Source organism: Gracilinanus agilis, chromosome 5, assembly GCF_016433145.1.
Source record: "Gracilinanus agilis isolate LMUSP501 chromosome 5, AgileGrace, whole genome shotgun sequence".
In the NCBI taxonomy this organism is placed as follows: domain Eukaryota; kingdom Metazoa; phylum Chordata; class Mammalia; order Didelphimorphia; family Didelphidae; genus Gracilinanus; species Gracilinanus agilis.
Window position 1 is genome coordinate 258,764,600 of NC_058134.1, and position 14,871 is coordinate 258,779,470.

Consider the following 14,871-nt stretch of genomic DNA (forward strand, 5'->3'; position numbering starts at 1 on the left):
TAGCAGCTAAATATCATGATGTTTTCAAGAAAATAATCAAAGATAGTAGATATACTGATAAATTATGGATTAAATAGGCTTATTCTGGACAAGGATGCCTTTTATAACATTTTTAAGAAAGGAAAAAAACTTAACCTTACCTTAAAGTGTCTGAAGATCACCTAACACTTTTTTGAGAGGAAATGCAGAAGAGGCAGTTTATGTGTTTCAAGGTATTTAAGTGGCTAGAGTCCTAGGCCTGGAAGTTCAGATTTGGCAACATGAAGTTGTTAGCTGTGTAACTGGGCAAATCTCTTAGCCTTGTTTGTCTTAATTCACTGGAGAAGGAAATGCCAAACCACTCTAGTCTTTGCCAAGAAAACCCCACGGACAATATTAATATGAATAAGGTCCACAGAGTCATGAAGTGAATACAAGTGAATAGCAGCAATGCAAAAGGAGATTTGAAATTAAAACCACTGCTTATTGGGCTCCACACTCTTAAGAAACTATAATCACCAACCACTTGCATTTCTTTTTTAGTTAGAAAAAGAATGACACTAAAATTGTTTTCAAAGACTGATTTTCAAGTTATTTTAGTTCAACTGTTGAAAAATATTGCAAGGATAATGGCATCTTGTTTAAAGCATTAGTTATTTTAGGTAATGCCCCAGATCATCCAACCATATTTGGTTCATTTCTTCTGGTCTTATGAAACTTAACATGTGAAATAGTAGTGAGGATGGAAAAAACGTATAGCATTCATGGAATAATATACTGTAAAATGTCAATATTCTGTTTCTTTGAGTAGTATGGCACTTTAGATAAGTGAGAGTATTTCCTCCAGAGTGGTATAATCAATACTTCTTCTCTATGATTTGTCCATAACTTCCTATAAATCTTCCCCAAGGTTCCACCCAACATAAAGACTATCAAGAAACTTTTTGAATTTCTATAGTAATTTAAAAACCTATATACTATTTATTACTTACATAATATTTTGTATTCCTTTGTCTCTACAGTTACATTATCAACTCCTTCAAAGCATGGATTGTGTCATACTATTTTTTGTATTTGCATAGTTTCTAATTCAGTATCTTGAACACGTAGGTCTTAATAAATATTAAGTGATTTACAAACTTTTGCTTAGAATATAATAATGTTTCTCTAACATTTTGATGTTCCATTTATTGTCTTACTACTACTGATAAATCTTTTTTTTTAACTCTTTCAGGATTCTTATATTTGCATAATGACTAAGTTTTAATTGAAAGAGAAGCATAACACATCTTCATTCAGTATGGAAACCGTTTTGACAGAAGGCGGGGATCTTGAACGAAATTTGGTGAGTGTTTTAAATTACCATATTTGGGTAAGAAATGGGAAGAAATAAAATTGTTAAATTGAGAGAATCTGAGGGCATCAATAATCTTGTCTACAATTTCTGTGGAAAGGAATAATTCACAAACTTTACTTAAAAAAATGAGTTCATCATATTACATTCTTGGATACTTTTAATTATTAGGAAGTTTTCCCTTTACTTAAGCTAAAAATCTATCTTTCTATGGTGTATTTATTTTTCTATTCCTGTAGGTCTGATCAGAACAAGGCCTTTGAAATAATGTCATGCTCTCTTAGAAGAACATCAGAGTAAGGCAGGTCTAGGGTCCTGACACTGATACTACAGTGGTTTACCAGATATTTTAGTAACATCTAGGTCTATCAGATTTAAAACATTTCCCTCATCTTCTAGTTCAATAGCTCTGTCAAAAAAATGAGTCTATCACAATGTATCACAGATGAAGCCAAAAAGATTAATTGTAGTTACAAACTTCCTTTTCCATTTACTAATCACATCTTTAATGATGGATTCTGGAATGTACATATACATATTTTTTTTTCTAACTGATTTTTAAAAATTGGACACTTTGCCCTTTTTTCTTTTAACTTTTCAGTAATATTTTTATTTTTTCCCAATGATACTGAAAAACCCCACAATTTTTAGCATTTATTTTCTGACATTTTGAGTTTCAAATTCTTTTCTCTCATTCCTTCCTTTCTCTCTCTCTGAGACAATAAGCAATTTGTTATAAGTTATACATATTCCCTCATCCAAAATATATTTCCATATTCATTATATTGTAGAAGAAGATATGTATGTATGTGTATGTATATTCTTTTCTTTAAACCTATGAAGAAAATAAAGTGAAAAATGGTATGCTCCTGTCTGCATTCAGCCTCTTTCAATTCTTTATAGGTGGATGTATTTTTCATCTTAAGGCCTTTGGAATTGTCTTGGTTCATCGAATTGCTAATGATAGCTAAGTCATTCATAGCTGATTGATCATTACAATATTGCTGTTACTGGGTACAATGTTCTGCGTCTTCCTACTTCACTTTATGTCAGTTTTTCTGACATAATCATTCTAAGTTCCTCTGAAACCATCTTGCTGCTCATTTCTTTTATCACAATAGTATTCCATTACCATCATATACTATAACTTGTTCAGCTTTCCTCAATTGATGGACATTCCTTTCAATTTCCAATTCTTTGCCACCACAAAAAAGAACTGTTATGAATATTTTTTGTTTAAATAGATCCTTTTCGAGATCCTTAGACTTCTTGGTTAAGATGGCGGCAGAGTAAAAAGTAGCTGCTTAACCTCTCCTAACCTAAACATATAGGACTCCTCAAGAAGACATTAAAAACAAATCCAGAGGAACGGAGGGACCCTACAAACAGGGTGCAGCATTGGAGGTACGTGGAATCAGGACATTTCCATGCTATAAAGGGATGAAACAGCTCTCACTAAAATGCAAGTTGAGCAACCCCCTCTTCCACCCCACACCACCTACAGTGCCAAAGCCAGCGCACAAGAGTTAGAGCAAGTTTGGGGAACGCATTAAGTCCTTGGCAGCTACCTGGGGTCACCAAGGCCTGCTCATGAGAGCAGCAAAACTTAAGACCCCAAGAGGCTAAAGAATGCACGGACTTTGAACACAGACCCTGAGTGCAGACACGAGTGTGGGCTCGGACGCAAGCGCAGACATGGATCCTGAGCGCAGGCACAGACCTTGAGTGGGGACCCAGTGCAGAGAGGTGCACAACTGTGGAAGCAGCGCCCTGAGACTGTTAAAGGAGCCTTGGGGACCACCAAGCAAGGGGACCACCAGGAGGTTTGACCCGAGAACCTCAGGAGCCTAAAGAGCGCAGACAGACCCTGAGGGTGAAGATAAAGCTGAGGGGGCGCAGGGCTAACAATGGCTAGCCAGAGACAAGATCCCCAAAAGAGAAAGATCATCAGGAAGAAATCTGTAATACTCGACAACTTTTACACAGATAAAATCCAGACAACAGAGCAAACAGCAGAAGAGAACAAACAAGTAATCATATCCAAACCTTCCCAAAATAATGAAAACTAGCCATGCGCTATTGAAGAGTTCAAATCTGAGATAATGAGAAAGATGGAAGAGATTTGGCGAGAGAAGTGGGAAATAGCTCAAACGGAAATTAACAGGTCAGAAGACAGAAACTCCCAATTGGAGAAAGATGCCCCAAAATCAAATGAAATGGTAAGCAAACTGGAAACCAAAATCTGGCAAGAAAATAACAGTTTAAAAGGCAGAATTTCACAATTGGAAAGTGAGGCAAGTAAATTGAACACCAGATCTGGCAGCCTCCACACTAAAAGACCACAAGGCTTGAAATATGATATTCAGAAAGGCAAGAGAACTGGGTCTACAACCAAGGATCACCTACACATCAAAACTAACTATATACTTCCAGGGGAAAGTTTGGGCATTCAACAAGATAGAAGGTTTCCAAGTATTTGCACAGAAAAGACCAGGACTAGAAAGTTCATTAGGCCTTAAAAATAAAAAGAGGGGAATAATAAGGGAGGAGGTAGAAAGGGAAGTAAATCAAGGGAGGGGACAAGGGTTACTGGCATAAAGCAAACCATTGGTTTAAAAGGAAATAGTGTAAGAAGAAGGGGTAGAACTAGGAGAGAATACCAAAATGTCAGCTAATACATAACTGATAATTATAACTCTGAATGTGAATGGAATGAACTCGCTCATAAAAAGGAAGCAAATAGAAGAGTGGATTAGAAAGCAAAATCCTACCATATGTTGTCTACAAGAAACACATATGAGGCGGGTTGACATATACAGGTTTAAGGTAAAGGGCTTGAGCAAAATCCTTTGGGCCTCAAACGAGAAAAAGAAGGCAGGAGTGGCTATTATGATTTCTGACAAAGCCAAAGTAAAAATAGATGTGATTAAAAAAGACAGGGAAGGTCATTACATCCTGATTAAAGGCAGTATAAACAATGAGGAAATAACATTGCTCAATATGTATGCACCAAATGGCATAGCAACCAGATTCGTAAAGGAGAAACTGGCAGATCTCAAGAAGGAAATAGATAGTAAAACCATACTATCTATTCATAGTAAAAACATCCCTCTTTCAGATCTAGATAAATCAAACCAAAAAATAAATAAGAAAGAGGTAAGAGAGATGAATGAAGTCCTAGAAAAATTAAATTTAATAGATATATGGAGAAAAATAAATAGGAACAAAAAGGAATACACCTTTTCAGCTGTACATGGTATATTCACAAAGATTGACCATGTAATAGGGCATAGAAAAATTGCAAAAAAATTCAAAAGAGCAGAAATAATAAATGTAACCTTCTCAGATCATAATGCAATAAAAATAATAATTAGTAAGAGCACCTGGACAGGAAAATCAAAAACCAATTGGAAATTAAATAATAGGATTCTCCAAAACCAATTTGTCAAAGAAGAAATCATAGAAACAATCAACAATTTCATTGAAGAGAATGACAATGATGAGACATCCTACCAAACTCTGTGGGATGCAGCCAAGGCAGTACTTGGGGAAATTTATATCCTTGAGTGCATATATTAATAAATTAGGAAAGGCAGAGATGAATGAATTGGGCATGCAACTTAAAAAATTAGAAAGTGAGCAAATTAAAAATCCCCAGATGAAAACTAAATTAGAAATACTAAAAATTAAGGGAGAAATTAATAAAATAGAGAGTAAAAGAACTATTGAATTAATAAATAAGACTAGAAGCTGGTATTTTGAAAAAAAAACAGATAAAATAGACAAAGTATTGGTCAATCTAATAAAAAAAAAGGAAAGAAGAAAACCAAATTGACAGTATCAAAGATGAAAAAGGAGACCTCACCTCTAATGAAGGGGAAATTAAAGCAATCATTAAAAACTATTTTGTCTAATTATATGGCAATAAATATAGCAATCTAGGAGATATGGATGAATATTTACAAAACTGCAAATTGCCTAGATTAACAGCAGAAGAAATAGAATACCTAAATAATGCCATATCAGAAATAGAAATTGAACAAGCCTTCAAAGAACTCCCTAAGAAAAAATCACCAGGACCTGATGGATTCACAAGTGAATTCTATCAGACATTCAAAGAGCAACTAATCCCAATACTAAACAAATTATTTGATATGATAAGCAAAGAAGGAGTCCTACCAAATTCCTTTTATGACACAAATATGGTACTGATTCCAAAGCCAGGTAGATCAAAAACAGAGAAAGAAAACTACAGACCAATTTCCCTAATGAACATAGATGTAAAAATTTTAAATGGAATATTAGCAAAGAGACTCCAGCAAGTGATCAAGAGGATCATCCACCATGATCAGGTGGGTTTTATACCAGGAATGCAAGGATGGTTCAACATTAGGAAAACCAGCCACATAATTGACCATATCAACAGCCTAACAAACAAAAATCACATGATTATCTCAATAGATGCTGAAAAGGCCTTCGACAAAATACAGCATCCATTCCTATTGAAAACACTGAAAAGTATAGGAATAGAAGGACCTTTCCTAAAAATAATAAACAGCATATACCTAAAACTATCAACAAGCATTATATGCAATGGGGATAAATTAGAAGCCTTCCCAATAAGATCAGGAGTGAAACAAGGATGCCCATTATCACCTCTATTATTCAACATTGTATTAGAAACACTAGCAGTAGCAATTAGAGAAGAAAAAGAAATTGAAGGTATCAAAATAGGCAACGAGGAGATGAAACTATCACGCTTTGCAGATGATATGATAGTCTACTTAAAAAATCCTAGAGAATCAACTAAGAAGCTTGTAGAAGTAATCAACAACTTTAGCAAAGTTACAGGATACAAAATAAATGCACATAAATCATCAGCATTTCTATATATTTCCAACACTTCACAGCAGCAAGAAGTAGACAATATAAAATACTTAGGAATATATCTACCAAAACAAACACAGGAATTATACAAAAACAACTACAAAACACTTTCCAAACAATTAAAAGTAGATCTAAACAATTGGAAAAACATTGAATGCTCATGGGTAGGGCGAGCTAACATGATAAATGACCATTCTACCCAAATTGATTTACCTATTTAGCTCCATACCTATCAAACTTCCAAAAAAACTTTTTTACTGAATTAGGAAAAACTATAACAAAGTTCATCTGGATTAACAAAAGATCAAGAATATCAAGGGAAATAATGAAAAAAAAATGTGAAGGAAGGGGGCCTAGCAGTACCAGATATTAAACTGTACTGTAAAGCAGCAGTCATCAAAACAGTATGGTACTGGCTAAGAGACAGAAGGGAGGATCAGTGGAATAGTCTTGGGGTAAGTGACATGAGCAAGTGTAGTATAGAGAGAGGGGGTCATATAGTTTTTTCTAGCTTTGGCTGAGTTCTAAAGCAGTTAGGGGTTTGGAATCTTGAGGAAGAGTCAGTTGGTTTGGGTCTCCCGTGGAGGGAGGTTGTCTGACCAGCCAAGCTGCTTCCTTACCTATCTGTAGTATTGAAATTTAGCCTAGCTTTGAAATATTTATTTAAGAAACTGTTATTTTGGATAAACCCTTTATATCTTCCTTCCCAATATTATTTCCTACCTTCCCTCCCTTACCTTATATGTCTGTGAAGTTAATAAGGAGAGTAATTAGAGAGGAGTTCACATCTTTGAAGGGTTAATTAATATTTGACAGTATTAGATATAGAGAAACTAGTCAGTCATCATTGATTCCCTTTAGATATCAAGAGCATTTTGTAAGCTGAGTTAAAGGCTGGTCCTTACTCAGACTCCATCTCTGCCTCCCTTCCCCCACCTGAGGTTCCTGAGACAACTGTTAGGGCTTCCTTTGAACCACTTTCCTGACACATCAACCTTTAAAGATAATAAACCCTTTTGTTGTTTCAACAGACCTATTAGTATAATTTGTCAGTTAGTTATTAAGAGAGGGAAGAGAGGGAAAGAACCAACATACTCTGGGCTTGAAGGGAAGTCGGGGTATCCATCTTGAAGGAAGGTGTAACTTCAAAACAAGTCCCTTCCTGTGAAATTAACTAAACCCTGTTTGTTAATTTCAGTTTAGTCTATTTCCCTCAGCCTGTGTTTGAGTCTAAGTCCCAGTCTGTAAAGCCTGCTGTTTTGTCTGTTTAGTTTAATTTCTCCTCTCCCTGAAGATGTTTCCCTTTTGTGTTATACTCCTGACTTCAGCCCTATTATATCCTGAATCTCCTTAATCACAGCCTACCTGTAACCTAGATTACCCACTTAGCAAGTCTCTGACAACCTCCCTCCAAAATTCCCTTATCCCACACACCTTTCCTCAAATTATCCCCATTACATTCTGGTGAGCCAGCTAGACAGTGTTTGATAAACCCAAAGAGCCCAACTTTTGGGACAAAAATCCACTATTTGACAAAAACTTTTGGGAAACTTGGAAAACAATATGGGAAAGATTAGGTTTAGATCACCATCTCACACCCTACACCAAGATAAATTCAGAATGGGTGAATGACTTGAATATAAAGAGGGAAACTATAAATAAGTTAAGTGAACATAGAATAGTTTACTTGTCAGATCTCTGGGAAAGGAAAGATTTTAAAACCAAGCAAGAGTTAGAGAAAATTACCAAATGTAAAATAAATGATTTTGATTATATCAAACTAAAAAGCTTTTGTACAAACAAAAACAATGTAGCCAAAATCAGAAAGGAAACAACAAATTGGGAAAAATCTTTATAACAAAAAACTCTGACAGGGGTCTAATTACTCAAATATACAAGCAGTTAAACCAATTGTATAAAAAATCAAGCCATTCCTCAATTGATAAATGGGCAAGAGACATGAATAAGCAATTTTCAGATGAAGAAATCAAAAGTATCAATAAGCACATGAGAAAGTGTTCTAAGTCTCTAATAATTAGAGAAATGCAAATCAAAACAACTCTGAGGTATCACCTCACACCTAGCAGATTGGCTAAAATGAAAGAAGGGGAGAGCAATGAATGCTGGAGGGGATGTGGCAAAACTGGGACATTAATGCATTGCTGGTGGAGCTGTGAACTGATTCAGCCATTTTGGCTGGCAATTTGGAACTATGCTCAAAGGGCTATAAATGAATGCCTGCCCTTTGATCCAGCCATACCATTGTTGGTGTGTACCCCAGAGAGATCATAGATAAACAGACTTGTACAAAAATATTTATAGCTGTGCTTTTTGTGGTGGCAAAAAACTGGAAAATGAGGGTATGTCCTTCTATTGGAGAATGGATTAACAAATTGTGGTATATGCTGGTGATGGAATACTATTGTGTTCAAAGGAATAATAAACTGGAGGAATTCCATGTGAACTGGAAAGGCCTTCAGGAACTGATGCAGAGTGAAAGGAGCAGAGCCAGAAGAACATTGTACACAGAGACCAATACACTGTGGTAAAATAGAATATAATGGACTTCTGTACTAGCAGCAATGCAATGACCCAGGACAATTCTGAGGGATTTATGGAAAAGAACACTACCCACATTCAGAGGAAGAACTGCAGGAGTGGAAACAGAAAAAAAACAACTGCTTGAACAAATGGGTTGAGGTGGACATGATTGGGGATGTAGACTCGAAACTACCACACCAATGTCACTATCAACAATTTGGAAATAGGTCTTGATACATCACACATTTTAAAACCAGTGGAAATGCGTATCGGATATGGTGGGGGTAAGAGGGGTGTAGGGGAAAGTAAGAGCATGAATTATGTAACCATATTAACTTTTTAAAAAAATAAATATTAATAAATGTTTTAAAAAATAAATAGATCCTTTTCCCTTTTAAAAAATTCTTTTTGGGATACAGACCTAGTAGTGATTGCTGGATCAAAAGATATGCGCAATTTAAAAACCCTTTGGGTATGGTTCCAAATTCCTCTCCAGAATGGTTGGATCAGTTCACAACTCCACCAGCAGTGCATTAAGGTCTCAATTTCTCCTCCAACAGTTATCGCTTTCCTTCTGTTATATTAGCCAATCTACTAGGTATGAGGTGGCACTTTAAAGTTCTTTTAATTTATATTTCTCTAATTACTAGTGATTTGGAGTATTTTTTCATACAAGTATAGATAGTTTCTTCATTTGAAAACTGCCTGTTCATGTCCTTTGTCCATTTATCATCTGTGTTATATATGAATTATCATGCAAAACATACTTTCATATTTGTTGTAAGTGAATATTCATATAAAACCAAAACCCCCAAATAAAAACATAAATAAAATAATGTGAAAAATAATATAGTCTAATATGCACCTGAGTCCAACAATTTTTTTTCTGCAGGTGGATAGCATTCTTTGTCATAAGTTCTTCAGAATTCTTCTGGGTCATTGTGTTACTGAGGGTAACAAAGTCTTTCAGAATTGATGATCATATAGTATTGCATAATTTTCTCCCAGTTCTGCTTATTTCACTCTACATCAGTTCATGTACATCTCATCAACTTTTTCTGAATTCACCTTACTCATTGTTTCTTATAACACAATAGTATTCTATCACCAACATGTAACACAATTTTTTTAGCCATTCCTCAGTTTTCAGTTCTTTGCCACCACAAAAAAACTGGTATAAATATTTTTGTATAAGTAGGTCCTTTGGTATGGTTATTTTCTACTACATATCATGTACTAAATTGTGTACCTAATCTATTCCATTGGTCTACCACTCTTTATTTTTTAGCCAGTGCCAGATTGTTTTTAAGATTATAATTTTTTTTAGATCTGGTATTGCTAGGCCAACTTCCTTCAAATTTCTTTTCATTTATTTCCTTGATATTGTTGCCCCATGGAGGGCAAGCAGAGCAAGGTACTCTATTTTTTTTACTTACCTTGAATTCCTGTCAACTATGTCCACCATTTTATTTTGTCTTTTCTTTTGCAAAGTTCATTTCCTTGGGCAGAGAAAATAGAAGCAAAAGAGGAATTGAGCACCTGTTTTCTCTTGTCATTTATTATTCCATCCACTCCAAATAAAGAGCCTATCCCTTTTTTGAGCCTCTTTTTTGCCACAGCTTTATTAACTTTTGTTATCCTTAATAAGTCTCAACTAATTCTGACTTTAACAATAATAATACTGTTTTTATAGAACCTCTATTCAAGGGAATACCTTCAGTGTAAAGCTTTTCCTGATTCCTCTAGTTATAGGTGCCCTCCACTGCAAAAATTGACTGTGTTATTTATTTTGTAGGTACTCATTTATCTACCTGTCATTTTCTTCTTCAATAGAATATAAATTCCTTTAGGATATAAACTGTTAAATTTTTGTCTTTCTATCTCCAGTGATTAGTGCAGTGCCCTGCATAGAGTAGCTATTTAATAAATTCTTATTGATTAATTAGTCATTTTCTTATCTGCCCTTGCTTCTTCTGTGCATATTTAAAAATTTTAAATTGATGAGTTTTTTATACATTTGTATCCCTTTTCCTGAAAAACCCTCTTCTCTCTCTCTTTTTTAGTAAATGGAATTATTTCCTTTTGTGTCTAGAATTTCCTTATTGAAAGTTTCCCATCCCTCCTGGAATAATTTCCCCTGTAGAATTTTTAATGCATTGAATTTTATCTTTCATCTTAGTATTTGGAATATGCTTCCCCAACTTCTAGGTTACTTGTCAAAATCTGCCTGACTTTCCTTCTCTGTCACAAACTGTAGAAAAGGTTACTTCATTCCTGTGATTTTTTTCTTTTTCACCCAACAAAATCCTTCATTGGTGCAATTCTAATGACATATAAAATTCTCCTCTTTGAGAATTTCCCCTTGTTGATTCATCCACCTTTGGAAGAATGAAATTATCAATAAGGCAATACAGGAAGTTATTTGAAACTTTGATCTTGCTAATTAAAATAACTTGAATTAAATTGAATACTTGAAGTCCACCATCACTATTGTATTATGTTTCTTTGTCCAGCTTGTAATGTTTGCCACATTATTTATTCACTATTTCTGTCCAAATGCTATGATGACAAAATTACTTTTGTTGCTTCCTGTGTTGATCTTTGTTTAGATGTCCATAAGCTCCTCTCCCCTATTTCCTTATTTTCCTAATAGGAACTATAAGGAATGCCAGTTTTGTTTGAACTGATCTTTGTTTTAGATGTCTCATTCGTAGTATACCCTGAGCAAATGATCTAAATGTTCTAAATAAGCTATCTTCCCAGGTTTAAGATATGTGGTAAATTGAAGTACCCAAAGTACATAGATCAGTTGTAAGAGAATAGAGGTTTTTTAGCTGCATAAAAAAGATATTGTAAATAGGGGAATAGAAGTATGTTAAGTCAGGATAGAGGTTTCAGAGTATAGGCTTGCATTCAGATAAATAAATAAAATAAAATAAATACTCCTTGTCTACTGTGACACACACCCCTTCCCACCCCAGCCAGAGCCTTGTCTAGGAGTAAAAAGGGTTAGTATATATCATATGATAAGAGACTGTTCCAGATCCAAGAAGCAGCGTACTCTCAGTTTCTGGTGCCTTATATGTCTTTGAGGCAGGGATACCAGGTCACCAGTGTGGCTTTACCTTGAGTGGCCAATGATATTCCCAAACTCTATTTCATTCGACTATGTATTTAAATAAGGTGTCTTGTAACTGGATTTGGGTTAGCAGGAAATATGAACAAAAAAGTAAGCTGAATTTTTAACTATGTGAGGAAGCCCACAACATAATCTATTGTAGCAAAGTGGCTGTATTTTGTATTACTACACTGTAGAATGGCAATTCTTTTTTGAATCATGGTCCCCTTTGGCAGTATGGTTAGATCTATGATCCTGTCTTCAGGATATTTTTAAATGCATAAAATAAAATTGATAGGATTTCTAAGGAAACCAAGTATAGTGAAATACAACTATAAATTAATTATAAATTTTTTTCTTTTAACATTTATAGTTCCCTGCCTGTGAACGCTTACTATAAAATTAATTTACTTTCAGGTCCTTCCTCTGGTTTTGAAATTTTGACTTGGCAAAAACATCAGTTTTCACAATTTATTTTCTGGAGGATTTTTATTATATAAAGTGAAGTGTAGTTGATAAACCTAGTTTAGTTATATACTATTTAAGAGTGATATTTCAGAAATATTTTTAGGAATAAAGTTGATGCTTACTTTCATTAGTATTGCTATAGAATTGATGATGAGTAATGCAGATACTTTTCAAAGGCTGAGCTGCTTAAATTAGCAGTTAACTTCAGTACTATGAACAGTTTCATCATGGGAAAATTTAAGAGAATTCTCTTGACTTCCTACCTAACCATTGTAGTTTCTAAATGCCTATTCAATGTTTCTTTTCAGTTTTTAAATAGCTATGAATTTAAAACTTGTAAATCATAATTTATTAAAGGAGCATAAATAGTAAACATAAAGATTATTAATTAAGTAATTTTTCCAAAGTCATAAAACTAGTTGAAAGTGAATTTGGAAAGAAGTTTTCTGTCAATTCTAGCAGGTTTCCCCCCTCCTACTCTTATCATTCTTCCTTTCCAAATTCTCAAGCAGCTGTAGTCTAATAATATAGACAAGTACTTAAATGAATATGATACAGGGTAGAATGTGATATCAGGATAAAGAAGAAATTCAGACAAGATTTTATGCAAAAATGTTACAGAATTAAAAATTTAGATCAGTGAAGGCTTTATAGTCATAGCATGTGAGGCAACGTTTAAAGAAAAAAGTTTCAAAGAAAAGAACTCCTGTTATAGGGTTGACTTCAGATCAGAGAATTGCTGGAGTGGAATATTGCCTGTATGAAGAATCCAACATCTTTCCCCTAAAACCCACTCTTCTTCCCAGTGTCTATTGAAGCCATCCCTACCCTTCTGTATACTAAGAATCTTGATGTCTAAATGATCTTTGATTTGATCCCCTGCCTCCTACCCTGAACCAGCTGCCAAGACATGCTCATTCTGACTTGGCTTATATGTTCATAATTGCCTCCTCATTGCCACATATATTGCCACCACCCTAGTGCAAGCTCTCATTACTCAAAAGAACTCTTAATTTATCGTCTCTTCTCCATAGTCTTTTGTTTCTATAATCCATACTTCAAGTAGTTGCTAAACTAATTTCTAATATCGTATCACTGCTCTGTTCAAAAACCTTCACAGAGACTCCCTACTACTTATTATGATCAAACATAAATTCCTTTATCTGGCATTTAAAGACCTCCACAATCTGGTTTCAACCTATATACACCTAGCCATATTTCAAAACTGTCTTGCGTATGTGTGTGTGTGTGTGTGTGTGTGTGTGTGTGTGTGTGTTGTAATGCAAGGATGCAACAGAGGCTTTTGCTCTGGCAAGAGTCAATTGTAAACAGCCCTGGCAGTTAAGTCTTAGAATCTTCACGAAAGTTCAGTTGGAACCTGAGGCTTGAAGAGAGCTGAAGTCCCAACTGAGGCTCTGCTTTTGGCTTTGCCTTGGCCTGTGATTTTGTCTCTGGACAATTTGGACCTAGCTGATTTCTCTGGACCTCTCCCTGACTTCTCCATATTATACCCCTGTTATCTTTCCTGAATTTCCCTTTGGGCTCTGGGAGGAAGGTTTTTGGTTTTGGTTTTGGTGATTAGACTTTGTGGGCTTTAGTTTTCTATAGGCAAGTAGGACATCCTTAAATCAAGCTATCCCTTATTTTATTGATCTAGTAAATACTTTAAGGCAGCCAAATCTTCCTGACTGAGAGAACAGGCTCTCTCTCAGTCTATCCCTCTTCTGTGACCCTTCCCCCACCTTCAGCTTTCTCCTTAGCAGTTGTTAAAAAACTCTAAACCCCTCTCTCCTTCTGATTAATCCTGATATTAATAAATCCCTTTTGTTACCTACTCAAACCCTCTGGTGAATCATTGTGTCAAAGATTAAGCCAAGGGCTGAAGAGGGAAGGAATTATTTTTTTTTTATTTCTTGAGGGTACTGCAGGCATCTATCTTGGCAGGAAGTCTTAGTGGAGACTTCCTCTAGCCATCAGTTTCACTGACTGGGAGGAGCCCTTCCACTCCTCCCTCAAGGGACTTGAGAAACCAACAGGAGAAGCCCTCAAGGCAGATTCCAACATTTCTGACTGGCCCAACTCCTTTGTATCTATAGAGATACATTTCCTCACCTTGAAGGGTGCTGCCTATCTCCCCAGTATCCTCTATCTCTAGCCTCAGTGTCTAACCTGTTTTAAGCTGCCTCTCCTGAATACCCCACCTATTCCCTCACCATCCAATATACCACCTCATTCATTCCTTCCCTACATTCAGCCATCCCCTTCATTCCTCCTCCATATCACCTCATCACCTTTAATCCCTCCTTTTAACCAAAGATTAGGATTTACCTCATTTCTCTATAACAGTGTGTACATGAGCCTCTGTGTGTGTGTGTGTGTGTGTGTGTGTGTGTGTGTGTGTGTGTGTGTGTGTGTGTGTTCTTCTGAATTTCCTTTTCTCTGCTTTTTGGGGGGCACTACTAACCTACTAACAAGTTATCACTAGCTTTTCTCTCCCCTTCATTTCTCCTCTGATGGAAAGGTG

The 14,871-nt window shown here is 35.4% G+C and overlaps 1 protein-coding gene across 1 annotated transcript in view; it reads left to right on the top strand.

Annotated features, from left to right (window-relative positions):
* The window catches only part of OSBPL8 (oxysterol binding protein like 8), a 228,978-nt gene that overhangs the window by 72,122 nt on the left and 141,985 nt on the right, over positions 1-14,871 (top strand). Inside the window, exon 2 of the mRNA XM_044677819.1 lies at positions 1,214-1,324. Within this exon, the coding sequence (XP_044533754.1) occupies positions 1,280-1,324 (45 nt within the window). The 5' untranslated portion in view covers positions 1,214-1,279. The remainder of the gene's footprint in view (positions 1-1,213; positions 1,325-14,871) is intronic.